The 21,848-nt window shown below is 39.7% G+C and overlaps 2 protein-coding genes across 3 annotated transcripts; one reads left to right on the top strand and one right to left on the bottom strand.

The window, feature by feature from the left end:
- Positions 1-10,885: 10,885 nt before the first annotated feature.
- Positions 10,886-11,806, top strand: LOC143586221 (uncharacterized). The gene is made up of 2 exons (XM_077067820.1): positions 10,886-11,266; positions 11,357-11,806. The coding sequence occupies exons 1-2, from the start codon at positions 11,040-11,042 to the stop codon at positions 11,628-11,630; spliced, it is 501 nt and encodes a 166-aa protein (XP_076923935.1). The 5' UTR covers positions 10,886-11,039; the 3' UTR covers positions 11,631-11,806.
- A 5,425-nt stretch (positions 11,807-17,231) lies between these two features.
- Positions 17,232-21,554, bottom strand: LOC143588139 (protein IQ-domain 26-like). Of its 2 annotated transcripts, none has more exons than XM_077069237.1 (3): positions 21,087-21,554; positions 18,121-18,327; positions 17,232-18,018 (listed from the first exon to the last, which is right to left on the bottom strand). In XM_077069237.1, the coding sequence occupies exons 1-3, from the start codon at positions 21,459-21,461 to the stop codon at positions 17,437-17,439; spliced, it is 1,164 nt and encodes a 387-aa protein (XP_076925352.1). In that variant the 5' UTR covers positions 21,462-21,554; the 3' UTR covers positions 17,232-17,436. The 2 variants fall into 2 exon arrangements, with proteins under 2 accessions (XP_076925352.1, XP_076925358.1); XM_077069243.1 differs by having other exon boundaries at positions 18,154-18,327.
- Positions 21,555-21,848: the final 294 nt, after the last annotated feature.

The raw sequence follows: 21,848 nt of genomic DNA, 5'->3' as shown, positions 1-21,848 counted from the left end.
ATGGCATAAGGTTTGCCTCACATCGGTTGTATCAGTGACAAATGTATGGTTTGTAGTCCAAGCGAGCTCTCGCACCCACCGGTCTTGTCTTTTGAGTCGAGTTTTCCTATTTAAGTTGTAACAAATAAGGAATAGCAAGGTTCGGCCGGAACCAGTAGTTTCTCTAATTGCTTAAGTAAACAAGGGATTAACCTTAATTATGTTTCCTTATTAGTTTAGTTGGTTCTCTATGTTTCCTAATTAGGTCATGTTCTTTTGGTTTATTAAAACGTATGAAACAAAACAAAAACACGTTGAATAGTACTTAGAAATACATATAATAATCATATAAATAAATAAATATATAAAAATAAATAAAATAAATAGAGGAAAAGGATATGCATGGAATGTGAGGATGGCATGGAGAAATAAACAATTTAAAGCTTATCCTCGACACGCTTTTCTTTCTTTGGTCATATTAATCCGCCCATGGAATTCCATCATAGATAGTGACCACCATTTCTCTCATATCCAACTAAATATATTCCTTTAATTAATTCTAACTTTTAATTTCTTCCAACATTGTCTAGGAATACATTTTTCTTAAAAAGTGTTTTTGTTTTCTTAAATAGGTATAAAGTTGGTTTTTACTTTTTATTTAATTTCTTCCAGCATTTTTATGTAACGTTTGTATGGGAATATGATAGATGATTTGATACCAAATTCTCTCTATATACATACATACAATAAAGATGTATATTTCAAATTAAGTTTTACATGTGTTTTTATTTTGGTATGCACATTTACTTTAAAGAAAAAACATAGTTGGGTTATACGTAAAGGTTGTGAAGAGGTAGGTCTCAGTAAAGCCCAGTTGGACCCGCAAGACTCACCTCAAAGAGGGACGTCTGCGCAGTTGAACCCGCAAGACTCACCTTCAACAGGGACGTCTGCGCAAAGGCTAAACTCGCAAGACTCACCTTGAAGAGAGACGTCTGCGCAGAAACCAACTGGATCCGCAGGACCCACCATGCTCAGAGACGTGACGTCCTTACGCGCAGTACGCAAGCTGTTCCCGCAGGAAAAGCCTCCCAATGGTCGACGTACTCCGCTTGTTCCCGCAGCAACGGATACTAGCCATCAGGGAAGGCTACCCGCGCAGCAAGGCTACACGCACAAGGCACTTAACTCTTAAATAATTCAGTAATGTCACCTGAAGTAGGAGTGAGCAAGCCGGGAATACTTCCGCCCAAAGCCGGGAAAACTCCCGCCCAAATGAGCCAGTCCGTACGCTACTGGAGGATCTTTTGTACTGTACCTGACGAGGTATGGACAAAAGATCTGACCAAAGCTGCGACAGCTCACTGACAACAGTACAACGAGCAGCATGCTCTATTACTTAATCTCACTATCAGCCGCTGCCTACTCACCAACCTGTCGTAGCACGTGCATAGCCTGCAGTTGGTGGAAAAGGAATAGTACACAGCCGGCCTGGTCACTATCAGCCGCTGCCTACCCACCAACCATCAGCATGGCACGTGCGTAGCCCACAGTTGGTAGAACAGGAATACTATTCAGCCGGCTGTACCTGCTTGGAAACCTACCTTCGGCTATAAATACTCCAACACCTTGGAATGGTATGGACACGTTATCTTATATCTCCAAATATTATCTGATATCTGCTCTAGTCATTTCTCTTAATATACACTTATATTCAACAGCAATCTAGTCTGATTCTCACGCCGGAGGGTGGTCACAAGGAGGTACCCCCCATTCTCAGTGACGAGCTCACGGTGTCTGTTTTGCAGGTCATCGGAAGAATAACCATCTTGCCGGACACAACCCTCGTGGGAAACATCTATTTTACCCCCAGATTATCCGTAATCTGCTCGGGGTCCATTAGTGTTTCTTCATTGGCGCCATCCGTGCATAAAAGCTAGAACTTGAATCTTTCAGTTTTTTTCAAAACTTCTGGAAATATGGTTAACGTTACTCCGGTCCCAAGGCCAGCGAGTGACCAAGAAACCCCGGTAATCACAACCCCAGCTACTGGGAGGAACACCGGCGAATACACAAATTTTACGAACACTACCCCGGTTACCCAAGCCGGGGCAAGTGCAGTAAACAATCATCCCCTGGGATTCATTGATACCCAGGTGGAAAGACAACAGACGAGGCTCCCCCGCCAAACACTTGAACAAGTTAAAGCGTGGGCGGAAGCACGTCAGAAGGAATTCCAAGCTGAGTTGGACGAACGCTTACGTTCCATCCAACAGGCTGACGAATTTGGAAGCACTCAACAGCTCAACATGAGTAGTGAGTGCGAGTACTCGGAGGAATCCGACACCGACGCAAACCCTCGCCATAGGGCGAAAGGGAAGCGTAAGGAAACGGACTTCCAACCGAGAAGGAATTTCAGAGTCACCTTCAAACCAAGGAACGCGGGGGGAAACCCACGCGACTTCTCCAAAACCTTTAGACCAACTGCTGCAAATGCGGGAACATCCAAGTTTGCAAGGGACATTGCGGAAGCAATCGCCCCGAGAAGTGCCAAACAGATGTCCAACATCGGCACTTATGATGGTATATCTGACCCAGACGATCATTTGAACAGATTCATAGCGGGGGCAACCGTCAGCAACTGGACGGAACCCACGTGGTGTTATATGTTCCAGATGACGCTGGTTGGAGCAGCCAGAGCGTGTTTTAACCGTCTACCGGTCCACCACATCTACGATTGGGCAGATTTCCAACAGAAGTTCAGCCAACACTTCAGTCTACAAAGAAAGTACACTGAAGAACAATGGACGATCCTCAACTGCATCCAAGAGGAAGATGAATCTTTGCTAGACTTCATCACTCGCTTCAACTCAAAGAAGCTGAGTCTGGGCACTATTAGCGAAGATCTTGTTCGCGCTGCTTTCATCCAGGGCGCGAAAGATCCAGAGCTCATCCGCACCTTAACGGGTAAAGACGGCATGCCATCCACATGGGATGCCATCATGACAGCAGCTAAACGCTTCGCGGAAACGGAAAAGCAACTGGGTAGAGATCTTCCCCAAAGCACAAACCTCTACACCCAGAAAACAAGAGAAAACTACATCCTTACCGCCCGACTAAACAAAAAGAGGAAGCTAGGCATTTGGCAGTCAAGGGTAAACTTTGACACCTCGTCCGGCTCGCACCCTCAGTTAGGCGGAAAGGATAACATGCAGTCGTCGAACCGGAACTCCAGATGGACGCCACTCACCAAAAGCGTCACCGAGATTTTCGACACCGAGAGGCTTCCATGGCCAAAGGCTCCAATTATCCGACAGCGTCCAAACGCTGATCAAAGCAAATTTTGTGACTTCCACAGGACAAAAGGCCACACCACCGACGAATGCATAGACGTGAAGGACATCATCGAGACATTCGTCAGAGATGGAGAACTCGCACACCTCGTGGCGTAAAGGATGCTGAGCAGGCCAACGCGTGTAGAACCTCAGTTGGGGAAAACACGGATAAAACTGCAGCGTCAATGTTGGAGACTACATACTGCGTAAACAACGAGATTCCGAACCAGGTGAATATCGGCTCGAAAGGCTCGATGACACCCCATCCCAAGAACATGGGAGTTCAATTACACAGTTTGCATGTAGATCAATTCCAAACTTGTAAAGAAAAGGCCCAGAGCCACTTCTAATGGAAATGATTCTTCTTATCACATTGACGCTGATGGTCTTACATTTATACTTATGAACTTTCCACACTGATATGCCGGTATTCACCGCATAAATAAGTGGAGACGTCGTTGCGTGTGGACAGCGGCAAAACCCGCATAAACACGAAAAACGGCAAACCTTCACGCAGGTCAGTTATAGGTAAAGTTTGGTCATCCCACTAAATGAAAGTGCCGGTTCTATCCGCACAATCATGATAGAGGAAACTGAACTTTAACCTATTGACAGCCGCGCGTCGAACGGTAACTTATTCAATACTGATGCCGGTATTCACCGCATAAATAAGTCGAGACGTCGTTGCGTGTGGACGGCGGCAAAACCCGCATAAACACAAAAAATGGCAAAAATTTCTAAGAGATGAGGACAACCTTCACGCAGGTCAGTTATAGGTAAAATTTAGTCATCCCACTGAATGAAAGTGACGGTCCTACCCGCACAATCATGATAGAGGAAACTAAACATTAACCTATTGACAACCGCGCGTCGAAAGGTTTCACTTATTCAAAACACTGATATGCCGGTATTCACCGCATAAATAAGTGTGAAAAGAAGTCGTTGGGTGTGGAAGGCGACAAAACCCGCATAAACACAAAAAACGGCAAAAATTTCTAAGAGATGAGGACAACCTTCACGCAGGCCAGTTATAGGTAAAGTTTAGTCATCCCACTAAATGAAAGTGACGGTCCTACCCGCACAATCATGATAGAGGAAACTGAACACTAACCTATGGACAACCGCGCGTCGAACAGTTAACTTATTCAAAACCCTTGGAAAATTGCTGTTAAACTAAAGTATGCATGAGCAAGTCATATAACGTTTATAAAGCAAGTCATCCAGTGAAATTGGCGGTCCTACCCGCACAAACATTTATATTTCATAAAAATTCAAACATTACAATGGCCGGGTATCTACCCGCCTACAGAAATATAAATCTATCCTAAAGGTGGGAAGGGATCTCAAGGTTTAAACTTCAGGACCACTCCCTCCAAACCCACTCGTACCCGCACCATCAGTTGGCTGTGGCGGTTTAAGGAAAGTCTTGAGGATAGTTAGCCCATCATCAGCGGCAGCAACTTCGTTCACCTTCTCCACCACTGGATGCGGGAAGGCAGCATACTGGTTCACTGCTTGGTCATAAGCAGCTTCAGTATCCACATCATATAGAGGGAAGTTGGAAGGCGGGATGCCCTTCTCAACAAACCTTAGACCAAGCAGGAAGCCAGCCTTTTCCCCATCCTCATGAGAAGCGTTGAGGGTTGCGCTCATGGCATCGTCATAAGATGTATTCGTGAAGACTCGATGCACAACCTACAAGAAAAAATACAAGTATCAAAACCTTTTCTAAGCACAAAGAAAAGCGTAAAGATATTATGAAGCTACGCATACCTGCGACAACGCTTCTCGTAGAAGCCATTCCTTGGTAATCAGAGCTTCTTGGAGGGCAGCTTGAGCTTGGTCACGGGCGCGTTCGGCTTCATTCTTGTTAAGGTTGGCAAGCAACACTTCCTTAGCAGCAGCCTCTTCAACGCCCTTCAGCTTACGCTCAGTATGGTCAAGCATACCCCTCTGATCCAAGATCTCTTGGAGCTTCTTGGCGTCTTCCATAGCCAAAGCATCATGAGCCTGCTGAAGCCTCTCTAATTTGGCTTTGAGCTCCTCATTCTCAGTGCGTAGAGGCTCAGCAACAGCTTCAGCCTTGGTGGCCCTCTCAGTTGCGTTCCGTGCAGTTTCCTTAGCCAACCGAAGCTGTTCATTAACAGCTTGGGTAGCCTTGGAACGGGCTTCGAGACGGGCCTGAACTTCAACCTCGAGGGCCTTGAAGGCCTTCTCCTTCTCCGCAGCAACGGCGGAGAGTCTCCTGTTCTCCTCCCGGATAGCCCGCGCCTGAGCTACTTCTTGGATACGAGCCGCCTTTAACTTGTCGTTTTCACGACAAAGCAACTCGACGCGCGGCTGCATTCGGGCAAGGAGAATCCGGAGCTCGTTTGTCAGCCTACCCTCCTGGTAGCTTGACATAGCTTCCCCCAGCGCCCCACTTGGGGCGGCGTGGCGCGCCCACTCGACGCAGTCCACAGCCGTCCAAAGGGTTGTTCCTCGGCGGATGTTCCAACGTGGAACATACACTTCATTGGAATCCGACACTGTAAAAACAAAAAACAGTTAGGAAAAGATGATAAAGAAAAAAAAAAGAGGCCAAAATAACCCTACGCACCTGTAGGGTCGACAACAGGCCGATAGCCACCAAACCCATCACCTGAACCTAACGGATATCCATCCAAGAGGTCAGGCAGATGGGAAGGAGGCAGAGATTGGCTAGACGCCCCAACCCCAAACATACCTGCTGAACCGGCCAGGGACGAGGTAGTCGCCGGTGCCGGAGGAACGGTTGAAGCCGCCGCGGTAGAGACCATCGGTGGTGAACTCACTGGAGGTGAACTCACAACCGTGGCCGCCGCTGCGGGAGAATCCGCAGAAAACACCACCGCCGGCTCAGTAAAGGATTCCGTGAAAATGGCACTGACAGCCGGCGGAGATGATGTTACAATTGGAACAGTTGCCTCAACGGGATGAGCAACTGAACCAATGCTGCACACAGGCACAGCCGCCTGGGTCATCGCCTCGGGTAGGTTGACCAAACCTACCGTCATGGGCCCAGAGACGCTCCCTCCCGCTCTACTCTGGAATGCGGTAGCATCCACGCCTGCATGAAGACAAGATATATAAGTATAATGGCGGAAAGATATACAGTTAAAGCAAATGAAGTTCATATTTACGAGTCCTCTTGAGCTTGAAGATGCGAACAGGCGGAGACGAACCCGATGGAGCCGGCCTCTTCGCGCCGGTCACCGTCGTTATACTGGGCTGCCCGGAGGTGACAGCTGTCTCAACCTCCGGAACAGTGGTCTCACCACCACCAGGGTTACCCGCCGCCTCCTCGCTCTCGGTCTGAGTCAGACCGGTTCCCCTGATCGGCGGTGGAGGCAACCTTCGCCTTCCCCTTCGCGCCAGCCGCCTTCTTCTTCCTCACGAAGAAAGGACCATCTGCGGATTCCTCATCAGAAGATGACAAAATTAGAGGAATTCCAGCAGAGGTTTGAGCATTGAGAGGGCGATGGTTAAATAATCTTTTACCTGGCCGCGTGGCGCTCAGTATCTCGTGGCCTGGCGGGTAGGCCTCCACAAACCGATCCGCCGTCTGCTCAAGGATGGGCAACTCGTTCTCATCAAGAGCACGAGTACCCAGCCGAGCGGGACCACCAGCCTCCCGCGGATGCAGGAGCGATTGTAAGTCATTCCCCTCTGAAATAAAAAGAGAAACAGTTAGAAGAAAAACCCTTAATCAGCAAAGAAGACGGAGCATACCGTAAGGGATAGAGTTCAAACCGTATTCGAGGACGATTGGAATCTGAGGCGCCTCTGCCCCAGCATCCTTCCATACCCGGCTCATCCCGAGCATCACCATCCCAGACTCCGCGAAGCGGTAAACCGGAGTCTGGATCCGGGAAATCTTGGCAAACCATTCCGCCTCCTGGTAGTTGGAGACGTGAAGGCTGGGGAGTGCTCTCCCGTTCTTGAATGTCATCGCAATAGGGACGACACGGGCAGAGATGTAGAAGAACTCCCGCTTCCAAGACCGAAGACTGCGCTCGGTAGCGCAGATCTTCAAACCCTTGATCCGAGTGACCAAGGTATACCACCCCTGGATGCACCTCCAGGAATAGAAGGTCATCAGGCGGTCGACATGGGGCTCCACGCCCAGAATGAGGCACACCCATTCAAAATGGCGAATCTTGGCGATCGCCATTGGGTGTACCTCCGTCAGATGTACACCGTGTCTCTCCAAAACACGGTACACAAACTTCGTCAATGGGAACCTGAGATTCCCATAGACGAAGAATGCGGCATACACCCCTATCTTGCCCTTGGGAGCATCGTACACCGTATGATGAGGCTTAGGAAACTCAGGCTCGAAAGGCTCGAGCATGAACTTCCTAACAATGTACTGGTACAGGTCGACGGTAAGAGCACACTGGCACTCACCAGCAGTACTCTTATCGTCCTTATCAGAAGTAGACGACGGATTCTCGGCATACACGTCAGACTCCTCGGCGGTAGCCTCAAGATCATGAACGGGAGACATGTTTTGGATGTGAAGAACGATTTCAGGAGAATGCTCGACGGAAATGTTAGAGTATTCGCCGGAAATCGTTTAGAAGAAGAAGAGTGAAGTGAAGGTGTGGATTAAGATGCACCCTCTCCCCCTTTATATACTCATCGCAATGAATGCGATGAATTTAATGCGGAAGAGAGAGGAAAACGCTGGTGCAATGAAACTATGACACGTGGAAAAAGCAAGCTGGCAACAGCTGTTGACAGGACGCGCGCCGTAAACTTCGCGGCCACGCGCCCGAAAACTCGCGCCCACGCGCCTGAAAAAGCGTCTGGATTGACCATATACTGTCACGTCGCCATAACTTCCTGCACGTCCCGAAACTGTCAGAAGAAACCGTCAGACTACGCAACCGTCCCTTCAACAGTTTGGACCGTTCTTATCCTTTCACCAACCCTTAGAATTTCAAAAAGATTCAAAAAGATTCAAAAAAGATTCAAAAGTAAGCGGGACTATACCCCTTACCTTGGCAACCAAGTAACTATAAGACAGGTGCGAGTACAGTGTTAAGGCAAAACCCTTCACATACTTAGCACCTGCAGGGAATTGAAGCCAAGAATACCTCGGCAACCAAATAACTATAAGACAGGTGCGAGTACAGTGTTAAGGCAAAACCCTTCACATACTTAGCACCCGCAGGGAATTGAAGCCAGGAATACCTTGGAAGTAAAGTAACTATAAGACGAGTGTGGGTACAGTGTCAAGGCGAAACCCTTCACATACTTAGCACTCCGCAGGGAATTGAAACCAAGAAGGATCTTCTGGGCCGTGCGTGCGGAAACGGGAATAACATCCCCGCATAGCGGGAACGTCGAGAACTAGATTGTTTGAAGCTCCAAGATGGAATTGGTTGTTTTAACATAATTGATCACTATGTTCAAAACTACCAAAACCTCATGGAGAATCTACACAATTGGAACTCAACACTCCTGACTTGCGAGGAGGTTACAGACCTACCCGCATCATACCCAAAGATCAAGCAGAAAAGTCGGGAATTTCTGCACGTGACATTAGGACTTCCGCGGGAAGAATCCCCATGAAAAACCTTAAAACTAAACCCTTTTCAAAACCCTTTGCTTAAGTCCAAAAGTTCACCTCACTTGTTAACAATTCATGAGAAGAACATTGGACTGGGGGGACTTGAAGAGGTAGGTCCCAGCAGAGCCCAGTTGGACCCGCAAGACTCACCTCAAAGAGGGACGTCTGCACAAAGGCTAAACTCGCAAGACTCACCTTGAAGAGAGACGTCTGCGCAGAAACCAACTGGATCCGCAGGACCCACCATGCTTAGAGACGTGACGTCCTTACGCGCAGTACGCAAGCTGTTCCCGCAGGGAAAGCCTCCCAATGGTCGACGTACTCCGCCTGTTCCCGCAGCAACGGATACTAGCCATCAGGGAAGGCTACCCGCGCAGCAAGGCTACACGCACAAGGCACTTAACTCTTAAATAATTCAGTAATGTCACCTGAAGAAGGAGTGAGCAAGCCGGGAATACTCCCTCCCAAAGCCGGGAAAACTCCCGCCCAAATGAGCCAGTCCGTACTCTACTGGAGGATCTTTTGTACTGTACCTGACGAGTTATGGACAAAAGATCTGACCAAAGCTGCGACAGCTCACTGACAACAGTACAACGAGCAGCATGCTCTATTACTTAATGTCACTATCAGCCGCTGCCTACTCACCAACCTGTCGTAGCACGTGCATAGCCTGCAGTTGGTGGAAAAGGAATAGTACACAGCCGGCCTGGTCACTATCAGCCGCTGCCTACCCACCAACCATCAGCATGGCACGTGCGTAGCCCACAGTTGGTAGAACAGGAATACTATTCAGCTGGTTGTACCTGCTTGGAAACCTACCTTCGGCTATAAATACTCTAACACCTTGGAATGGTATGGACACATTATCTTATATCTCCATATATTATCTGATATCTGCTCTAGTCATTTCTCTTAATATACACTTATATTCAAGAGCAATCTAGTCTGATTCTCACGCCGGAGGGTGGTCACAAGGAGGTACCCCCCCCTTCTCAGTGACGAGCTCACGGTGTCTGTTTTGCAGGTCATCGGAAGAATAACCATCTTGCCGGACACAACCCTCGTGGGAAACATCTATTTTACCCCCAGATTATCCGTAATCTGCCCGGGGTCCATTAGTGTTTCTTCAGGTTGTGTAATCGTTCATACAAAAAATGTTTAGATGAAGTTATCATGTAATGTAATAATCAACTTGTGATGATAAGCTATTTTGGTATATCAATGAGTGTGGATGATAAGCATAGAAGTTTAACCTTTATTTCATCAACTTATTTAGATTACTTTAGCGAAATCAACCGTTGAAAATATGACAAACACCTAAGATCGCGGGCATATGATCATCTTTCACCAAAGTGGATACATGGCTAGGCTTTTGCAAAAAACTAAAGTTTTCTAAGTATAAGCTGTTAGCCATCAATTTTTAACCTTTTAAACCATATGTCACACAATAAGCCTAGAATTTACATTAGTTTATACGAATATTCACTTCATATATCCTAACCATTATTATGATTTTCCTTACATTTACTTGGTCTAATTGTAAACCCAGTTACAATAAGTTAGTTACATTCAAATCATACGCCTAATGGAATATAATCATAAAATACTATCCACAATGGTGTTATCTTAACTTGAAAGAAAGAAACCACCCTAGAAGAAGAAATTTACACATACATTTAAATTACACATTTTAATATATTCTGTTTCATGAATCATGATGTCCATATCAATTAAAAAGGCACTCAATTATTAAAAAGTGGTTTACTAGGATAATTATATATAATATATAAATTAATTAATCTTGAAAAGTTCCATCCATATCCATATCCATATCCATATCCATATCCATATCCATATCCATATCCAGAATGGCATTTGGGCAAGTGGGTGCAATTGGTAAGGTACTAAATCCCATTCAATGGAACCAACATATGTCTGCCACGTGTCCAATGTAACCCTAAGTCCCATATATGTGTGTGTATATATATGCTCCCCATATAACTTCCAAAACCCATGTTTAGTATTTCACTATTTCAACTCCTTTGCTCTTTGACCACTCATTTAGAAAGAGTCATCAAGTTTGAAACTTTCTTTAATATTAATCCTTAAATCCCATATCTTATCTTTTGATGGATACTCATACAATGAATACAATGAATGAACACAACAATCATCATTATCACAAATCATCATCCATTGATGAAGAAACTTCAACAATCTCAAATGAATCATCATCTATCTCTTCATGTTCTTCATTTGATTCACTAGATGAAGCTTCATCATCATCATCTTCACTCAACTCAAATGGATCTTCAGTGATTGACTTATCTGACCTCATGGTCCAGTTACCTATCAGGTAAGTTTTATTTCATAATTCATTTAATATGATTTTCAAATAAAAAAACAATAACATATACTAAACATGTTTTTTATATAATTATTATAGGAGAGGATTATCAAAGTATTATCATGGGAAATCAGAATCATTTACAAATCTTGCAAGAGTGATGAGCATAGAAGATCTTCCTAAAAAGATTAATAATCCTTACAACAAAATGAGGAGGATAAAAGGTAACAGCAAGAGTTATGGTGGTGGTCTAGATAGCTACAAGTCACACACCCTCCCAAAACCACTTATTTCAAAGAAACACTCACCTTTCTTAAGGCAAAGAAGCTTTGCAAGGTCAACGCAGGTTCATGGTCAACACAACAACAACTAAGATCATCTTATAATACTTTGAAAATTTTGGGTCAGTGTATTTATTGAAGATTAAGAAAATTTTGGGTGGTATGTTTGTTGGAGAGTTGAGATTATGTATCATAAACAAAGAAATTTTGAATATTTACTATGACTAATTAATTCCTCTTGATATTTTATATCTTTCTTTCTTGTAGTAGTTATTGAAATGTGTAGAAATTTAATAATTCTACTATGATATTTTGGTTGCTAATTATTTAAAACTATCATTTCAAACTGTTTGTTACTTTATTTCAAACAAATAAGCAATCAACGAAAACTAATCATGTAGTGTGTATCAATTAGCAAATCCAAAAACGAAACATATTATTTGGCAAATGAGTATCACCGACGAACACTTTCATTAGCAATCTGTCGGTGAAAGTCATTACTGATGAGAATCCGTCGGTAAAGGTATGTCGGAAGTATAGGGATGGGTGACCTATTTGCGCAAGGATTACCTACCGTCCCCCATAGAACTTTAGCAAGAGACCGTCAATATTCTCGGTGGCTTACGAATCCTCTCCGGTGGAGCGAGTACTATTAAAAGCATGTTTGAGATTGAGTGTGGAAAATGTTTATTGGCTTATAAAGGCCAAAATGTTTAAATGTGTTTAACAATACAAAAAAATTTTCTTCTTTTAGCTTTTTGAAAGGGTTAAAAAACAGTTTTCCAAAAGCCTTAAATCCTGGCTTAAGTTGTTTTCTGCCAATAAATAAAAAACACTCTAATTTTAGAAACAGGTTCAGAGTCGAAAAGTAATAAAGTTCACCAATAAATATATATATATATATATATATATATATATATATGAAAATTAATACAAATATGTAAATGTATATAATTTGATATTCAATACATAATTAGTTAATTACAATACTCAAGTGATGATATCTTATTATGGACTCGGTTTGAGCACATCTCTGTTGATGATATTTTGTTTTGGACTCTATTTAACACATTTCTCATGACAAGCATGTCCAAAGATCCAAGGGTGTTTAAAAAGGCTATAGCTGGTCTTTCTCATAAGAAGTGAGCTGTTGTATATATGATGACAGGACTCCTACAATCAAGGAGTAACCCGAAATATGTTTTATGCACCTTTTGTCTTTGTTCATGAGTTCATGACTTAACACTTTATCTTCTTGGTCTACAACAAAAGGTTAGGTTGTTCATCACATATGGAGAGTTCATAATAGAAAAGAAAAAAAGGTTATGGAGAATATAATAGGAAAGCAAGCTATATTTGACTCATTTTATGTAAAATCATTGAAGGTTACATATTTCAATATAAATGTTTGTTAAAATCGTGACAAATTATAAACTTTAGCATACATTGTTGTTTTAGCGACCATAAAACTTCAATCATGGTGCATGATATATTTGACTAAGTGCCGGTGAAATGTGGGCAGTTGGAGTCTTGAAGACACAAAAAGATAGAATTGTTAGTGTGTGACCGACAGTATTTGGTGAGCAAGCTTGGAGTGAAAGAAAAGGTGCAAGTTCAATTTTATCATTTCCCTTTATGATTTATCTTGTAATTTGCTTCTTTGTTTGGACGTTCCTTGTACTTTAGGCTTATTGCGAGTTGCCTTTTTTAATATATATAAAATATGGTCCTTCAAAAACTAAACTTACTAATAGTAAAGGTGTATGCATGTAAAATATTTGTAAATAGTGTACATGACTTTGTGAGAAGCAATTTTGGTGATGGTTTTATTCTCTAATTTGGGTTGAAATGAATATTTTAAGATTAATTACTTCTATTATACTTTTAAATGGTATGATTTGTGTATTATATTTGTACTATAATTGGTTACAATAAGAAATTATTATTTTTGTAATCTAAAGGGGGGGTGGCGGCGCAGCTTGTTGCCCGCTTACCTGCCTCTTTATTGTAAATAGATCCTTTTATTTGAAATTAACGAATTTTTGTAATCTGACCTGACACAACCAGACTTACATTCTTAGATATTACATTTGAAGCTTGTGAAATCTCGATTTTTATGTTAGTTTCTTAGGACAAACAATTTGAAATGACAACAAAGTCCTTAGGTGTTTGGATGAAAGAGCATTCCATTGATAATGGATTCATGTCTGGCCCGTTGAAGAAGTATCACTGGGCTTTTGATATGAGCCCATTGATAAACTGTAAATATGGCCCAAAAGATGAGTTGAGGAAACAAGACCGTGTTCGTATGGGCCTTAGTTATTCCAAAATATTATGGTAGAAATATATGTAACAAACTAACAACACACACATAAAATAAAATAATTTACGATAATGAAGAGTCAAATTATCACTCCAAAGCATTTTAGACTTTTATATCCGTTTTAAATCTTATTTGATAAGTTCTCAGGCCAGAATCATTTGTCACAATGTTCTAATCTCTAAATTTGGTCTGTTAAATCTTCTAGATCTTGCTTTGTCTATTCTTATAATAGCAGTTAGAAGATGTGAAATATATACCCGTAAGAAATATTTTGAATCTCATACTAATCAATTAACATGAATTGAATGCTGAAATTAAGTTCATTATGCTTAGTTAAATAACAATGGTTAAAGTTGGCCACTTATTGAATCAACTTGATTAGTAGCTTAACATGAATCGTGTTACAAATGCAAGTTTGAGAATCGTTAAAGTGGAGTATCTCTCTCGTTGGCTTTCGAAAGATAAATTTGACATTGCTAACTCAACAACGATACTTGACCGTTAAACTTTAACGAAATTGTCATTCATGCATGAATCCCAAATCATTATGCATGACCTAACTGTTATCCAGCAAAACTGAAATCTTTTTTATTCTCTCTTTAAGTTACATTTTATTTTGAACCCACATCCATTCAAAACGACCTAAAATCTTATCCAGTTTTCTAATACAGCTAGACCAAATTGTAACGAATAACTAAGTTTTCATGAAATTATGCAACATTTCATGGAATAATACCTGTTGTAGAAGGGTATAATTGTCCGTATACATAAATTTGTTTTGCGCATCCGTTGGTACATTGATTTTCGTAATTAATTCCCTAAATCATGGTTTAATTAGTTATTAGCATTTTTTAATACTAATGTACAGAGTTTTTTGAATTCTGCTGACGAACCAAACGTCATTCAACCAATCATCACAATTCACACTCTTACATGTTTCTTGTATCCCGTGCCTGTATTTTAATGTTTTGGTTATGGGTTAATTATAATTTTTAAAATATTTAACAACATTCAAAACTTTTTGAACGTATTGAATAGATGTAGTTATTTAGCTTCAAAATAACTTTAAATTGGTATAAACTATTTTTTTGATTTTCCTTTTTGATATATATTTATCGTAGCTCTTTCAATCCAAAATGAAAAACTTTCAAACAAATAAACCTATGGGGTTTAGATTTGATTGAAAACCGGTTTTGCCTATTAGACTAGGCTATTATCAATTATCCCTTGTTAAGATTACGGATAGAGTAAACCGCAAACAAATTTTAACTTTCAGAGCCAAAAAGCAATTTACTTGAATGTTTTTCTATTACTTTTAAAATTTATGTATTTATTTTTTTATTATTCTTTAATTAACTTAGTTAAATACTAATTAACCGAACATGTTATATTTTTTGAGTTTTTTTTTTTCGTTTGGTACCCGCTCCAACATGTGAGTTTGGTATTGAGTTTGCATGTTACATAATAAAAAAACAATGAAACGAATATGATTATCTTTTCGTTTATACTACAGCCATATTTTTGGTTTTTCCTTTCGTTTTTTTTAGAAAATACAATGAAACCGAAAAACTTTACACCCAAATTATTATATTTCATAAAAAATAACTCAAATAAAGGGACATGGGGCGTAATGTTTAATAGAGACCTTAACTATGCAAGTTTTATATATTTATTTTTTGAACGATCAATGAATAAAGCCTGGCTATTCGGGGTAACTCTGTGACAGACAATATTGAGTAGACCAATCATTACCATTGACCTCCTACTATAGGAAAAACTCGTTGTTCAAACGCTCACTACCTTAAAACTCGGTTATGATTGAATTCAACCTTAAACCTTAAAACCTTGTGGCCTACGGTATAAATCTCCTCTTCCCTTCCGATGCATTGTTTGACAAAAACTCAGTGATCAAGTTTTATTTATCTAAAAATATATTTTGAAATAAACTATATACTTATATAATTTTGAAAAATATGGCCAAGAAGAATAAACTAGAGGGTATAACCTTATCTATTATTACACACTGCACGAAATATACAAAGGTGATGCAAGCCAAGGGAATAATGATATATTCATAGATCGCACACTTTGCCTTAATTACCCTCATTAGCCGTACGAATTATCATTAAATTAATTTATTTGAACCTTTTATCATTATTATAATATTATATACATGATATTTTCTACGTAATTACGGTGTTTAACATTATAAAAAGACTAGGATTTAGACTTTACGTAGACTAGTTTACTTAATCAAAATTGATGTTTGAAATTTGAGGTTAGGCTAGTTTATTAATTGGGGCTTCAATTTAAGTTTAACTCATTTAGCAAACAAATTTCAAATAACGCCCAATTGGGATGGGACTAAAATCCAAACACAGTTAACAGGGTTGACATAGTCGGCGTTTTTACCCTTTTAGTTTTTAAGTTTTGTATTTCAAATATAACCACAACAAATTGTTGCAACTCTTTATAAAGAGTATTATTGTTTAGCTATTATAACCGTTCAAGTGAGAAAATCGTCAGTGTGAACCATGCACACCAACGTTTCAGGTTCTCACTTTTTATGGAGCTATAATTGATTCAGTAGTTGCAACTCTTACACAGTTGTCACTGATGATCGATCGAATCCAGTGTTTAACTATTTGCAATAAAAATTTGTGACTCGTACCGGTGATGTTGGCCCTAGACTAAGCGTGTACATTATACCAAGTACCCCTTATCAATATGTATTCCTCACACCTGATCAACATCCTCGGCTTCTTGAACCAGAACCCTCAATTCCAGTTCCTTAACCGATGGAACAGTGGCAGGCCTGGCTCCGAGAATGTGAAAATTTTTTTGGTCCAAAAGCGAAATTTTTTCTAGGCCTTTAGTAAAATGAACATTTTTTTGGGTTTAAACAATTTAATTCCAAATGAGCTTACTTTATTATGATTTGAACTGTGTAAAAAAATTTTAGTTAAAAATAAGACTAAAAATGTCTCAAATAAAATTAGAACTCATAACCTTTTGGTTAGATGTCATACCCATTATCACTAGACTAAACTAGTGGTCATGCAATTGTGTTGAAACATTAAATATACATAGATTTTTTCATAAAAGTAAATATAATTTAAAAAAAAAAAATCGGGTCTAGCGGGGTGTCGGGCCTGTGGCCGTCGACTACCCCGCCATATCCTACAGCCGACTCTGAACAGTGGCGCTTGATGGTACCAAACCAGAAGGCTTACCCGACGAAGTCCCCGACACCCTAATACTTTAATGTAGCTACAATAGGTGTATGAGTTTTCTTTTTTACAATTAAAACCCTTAACCATTTCTCCAAATATGGTTATTTTAGTTAAAGATAAATACAATTAGCAAAATAGAAATCAACTTTACTACACTTCTAAACATCCTTGTTTTACATAAAGATGACATATTAGATTAATAAAAGAAAGGCTTCTTCACCCAAACAACTTGGACTAAAAAAGAAGAAAACAAGCCCTTCTTGCCTACTTACAACACAAACATCCCTAATTCTCTTATCAAACACAAAGTTAATTATGAGAAATATTAAACAACAAAACCCTTCATGAGTTTATAGCTTCTTGAGCTTTAGTACAAGACCTTTGCATCCTCAAGCCACTAAAACTACTTCTTAATGCCATTATTTCAATGAGAGATTGCCTCCTTTTAACCATCTCTGGCCTTTGCTTAGGAGCGCTAAGTGACCTTTGTTTCGCATTGAACGATTGCGTGTTCACCATGTAACCTGGATGGTTCAAATAGGGCCTAAAATAGCCGTCCACACATACACTTCGTGCGGGCGTTGGAGGCACGTTTGACTTGGCAAAACGGGGCGTGCTTTGTGTGGTGTTTGAGTACTTGTAGTCTTCACCAATGAATCCCCACTCGGGATCTTGAAAATGCCCACACTCGAGCATACGGGTTGGCATATTACAAGGGAGGGGAGATGACATGTTGTGATGGCAATGTGATTCGTCACTAGAATCCGTTGCACATGTGTGTATGCATCTGGACCGCGCGTGTGGTTTATACGTGTCGATTTCAACGATTTTTAGACTCTCATCGTAAGAATTAGTTGTTGATTCATATGAAGATGAGATCCTCTTGCTATGGAATTCACTTCTTGTCTCATGATCAAACCTCTCCTGAAAAATGTTAACATTTGTCACATATTTAATTAAAAAATCATTTAAAAATCACATTTCTTGTTATTAAATAGTTGCAAAGAACAAAAAAAAGGATCTTACAACAGATTTTCGGTGACGGGTTTCTGGTTGAACTCGACGATCTTTAAACGATCGGCGAGCCTGTTGTTGGGACCGAACCGCGGACTGAGCTCTATGGAGAGCTTGCATACTATATAGAGTTGCGGCTGCTCTTTTCCTAACAAGAAATCCTCTAACAAGAGCTTGTAGCTTCACTAGTCCTCTTAAAGCTCTTAGAGCCTTTCTTGCCTAAATTAATCACAGATTAACATTTATAAAATTTATTAACAAAAAAGCAAATAATTAATAAATTGAAAGTAGTTTCGGAGTCAACAAAGTTTGACCAAGATGTTGTCATCAAACGTTTCAAACGTGTCACGTACGTTAAATCAAACCAAAATGACAAAAATACCGTGCTTGGTGATCAAAGCATTAAAAATTAAAAATAGAAAAAAGCATTATATTTGGAAAGGGTTCTGTTAAATATACTAAAAATATACCAAAGTCAAAGACTTTTAAGAAAATTTACTTTCTGTCAGACTGAAAACCAACAGTTGTCAGCATTTATTTGTAAACCTAGAAAACAATGAAAATTTAAATCTTTACATAACCCAAAATACAGTTGAAAATTTATACCATAACAAAACAAAAAATACAGTTGAAAATTTATGAACAGATTCAATATTATTTAACAATAACAATAACAAAATTCTTAGGATTAAACTAAACTAATATTCCGATTTCTTACCATGGCAGATAACGAATTTATCATGACTACACCACAATTTTTCACTCATCAGGTATAATCAGTGTTGGGTTAGGTTTTCTTTCAAAATCGTGGTGGTAGACGGTGGTTAGGGTTTCGATATCGCCGGCGGTGGTAGCGAAGAACGGAGACGGCGACCAAGATAGGGCTAGGTGTGGTGGTGTGACCAAAACCCACGGTGGTGGAGAAAAGGAGACGACAGAGAAGAGGTTTTGAAGAAGAAAGGCTAGGTGTGGAGATGGCGGCGACGGTGGAGACGGCGGCGACGGCGGCGGCCATGACGGGGAAGGGTTAGGCGTCCGATAGCAAAGAACGACGACGAAGATAGGGCTAGGTGTGGTGGCGGTGAAGACGGAGACGACGGAGACGCTCGCAAACAGAAACGACGCCGTGACCAAAACCCACGGTGGTGGAGAAGAGGAGACGACGGAGAGCTCGGTGGTGGTAGCGAAATACAGAGACGGCGAAGAAAGGAGACGATGGCGCGGGTATCCTGCGGTGCGGAGATGGTGGCGACGGTGGAGACAGTCAACATCACAGAGCTCTTACAATTGCTTTAGTATTTGGTGAGACCCATTATGTCATGGTAGAGTTACAAGGAGAATCCCCAATGCCTGTTATCACGCCTTATTGGAATCTTAACAATATTAGCCGGTCTGCAGTTAGGTGGGAAACAATGTATAAGTCGCGTCTAGAACTGTATAGCCAACTTTAACGTCCTGAAAGTGGGTTTGTGGATTTAAGTGATTAATTATTTTAGTGTTTTTACATTCATAATGAATTTGTATTTTCGTATTTATATATTTGAGTACTTTTTAGAAGACTAGTAATATTCATAATTGTATAATAAAATATTTAATATACTATTATTAATACTAGTATTGCAAAAAACTAATTACAATAGTCTTTAAAAAAACCTAATTAAAAAATAGATATTAGTAGTTTAAATAATTATTATGTAATGATTAGTAGTTATATTTAAATAAAATAGAATAAAAATGATGATTGATATGATCAGTAGTTGATTGAATGATTAGTAGGAGATTAATAGGGTTGACTTGGTATACCAAATAAAAACTTTTGGTATATATTTAAAGCCCCCCTTTGGAAATTAGGAGAGATACAAAAGTCAACAATCACACCTAGGTAAAGGCAATTTCAAACTCACATAAATTAATTAGGTGTTGTTAAACATACCCCTATTCTATTTTTACTAAATATATTTCATCCCTGAATTTATTACATAAATTACAATTAGCTCTTAATATTATTTATATATATATTAGTCCCTACAACATTATTTTCATTTGATAACCTTTATTACATATATCAAATTAAAAACTATCAAGTATTACTATTAATTTATTTTTTTAATATTAATATTTTTAATATTAATATTATAAATATTTATAATATCTTTTTTTAATTTTAATAGTATATATATTTATAATATCTTTATTTTATCACTTTATCTTTTACAAAATAAACCAAAAATCCAAAACCCTAAACCCTAAACCCGAAACCGAACCCTAAACCCTAAAACCGAAATCCTAAACCCGAACCCTAAACCATAAAACCGAAACCCTAAACCCTAAACCCGAACCCTAAGCCCTAAAACCGAAACCCAAAATCCTAAACTCGAAATCATAAAAAGAAAACGCAACTTGTGAAAAAAAAATATTAAATCCTTACTTTTGTGCTAATTTGGTAATTATATGATTTCAAGTGTTTTTTATGAAAGTTGGTTTTTTCAAGGGGGGTATGACAAGCAACCAGGTGGTACATTTAGACTATAATTACCTAAAAATAACTATTAATATATAAATTATAGTACAATATGATCGGTGATGAATTATCAACACTACATAAGAGTTTTTTTATAACAGTTCTATATTATACATGCATTTTATATTAAGATTATTTTATCTTAAAATTTCAAAAGTTTGAAAATTTGAAATTTATGGGTGCAAATTATAGCTACAAGAATTTATAAATTTATAAAAAGTAATATAATGAAGAGAAATAATGAAGAAAAATAAATATAATAAAGACAGATGAGTAATGATTAATGAAGTACTTCAACTAATGTACTTGCCTTCACAGTCTACTAAGGCTACCAAAAAGGAAACCAGAAGAACATAAAATATCTATGAAACATAAACACAAACACTAAAACACTAGACAACAAATTCAACCAAAAATCAAATAAAATTGTTGTAACATTAATATTAGTAAATCTTACCAAATAACCTCTAAAGTTTGTTTGAATCATGATGGCAGCCCACCGTTCGCCACCGCCATTGAACCGAGTTCCTCGGGCAAGGCTAGTAAGTCTCACAACTGTCATGGCGGCCTGTGCAGCCGCCACGGCAGCATCAGCGGCGGCAGCTGTGGCCGCCGTCACCGCAATTGCATGTTTGCTTTGTTCTTTTTCGGTTGCGGACAAAGTTCGCAACCAGGCAGACGGCGGGTAATTATTATCCGCGGTCGCCGCCTTTGGTGTCATTGGTTTCCCAAAACTCCATCTTTTCTTCTCTTTTGTGTCCAAATTGTTAATATTTTCTTTGTCTTTCTTCATACCCAATAACCCCTTTAACCATCTTGAAGCTTTACCCATACTTTTTCTATATGTATATGTATATCTCTCTCTTTTGTTCTTAAGTTAAAAACTAATATTTAGAGAGAGAAACACAATGCATTCGGATAAACAAGATGGAAGAGGCAGGTGGTTCAAAATACAAAAAGAGCCAAGTGTCTATTTGTTGTGAAGGAACATTTACCGTGTGTTGGAGTGCCTATTTAAATTGTAAAAAGTTAAAGTATGTTTATTACAAACTAGAGTATATAACGTAAAAACTTTATCATAACTTTTTATTTAGTACAAAAATGTTATCAATCTAAATTTAATATAGGAAAGTTACCGTACTTTTCTAAAATGAGTCTACTCATGTATAAATAAAAAAAAGGACCAATAAGATAATGTTTTGTTAGCGTATAAGACTCT

Source organism: Bidens hawaiensis, unplaced genomic scaffold (genome assembly GCF_021521415.1).
Source record: "Bidens hawaiensis isolate Kalapana, Puna unplaced genomic scaffold, B.hawaiensis_p1.1 tig00001575_1, whole genome shotgun sequence".
In the NCBI taxonomy this organism is placed as follows: Eukaryota; Viridiplantae; Streptophyta; class Magnoliopsida; order Asterales; family Asteraceae; genus Bidens; species Bidens hawaiensis.
This window is presented reverse-complemented; position numbering and strand designations above follow the sequence as displayed.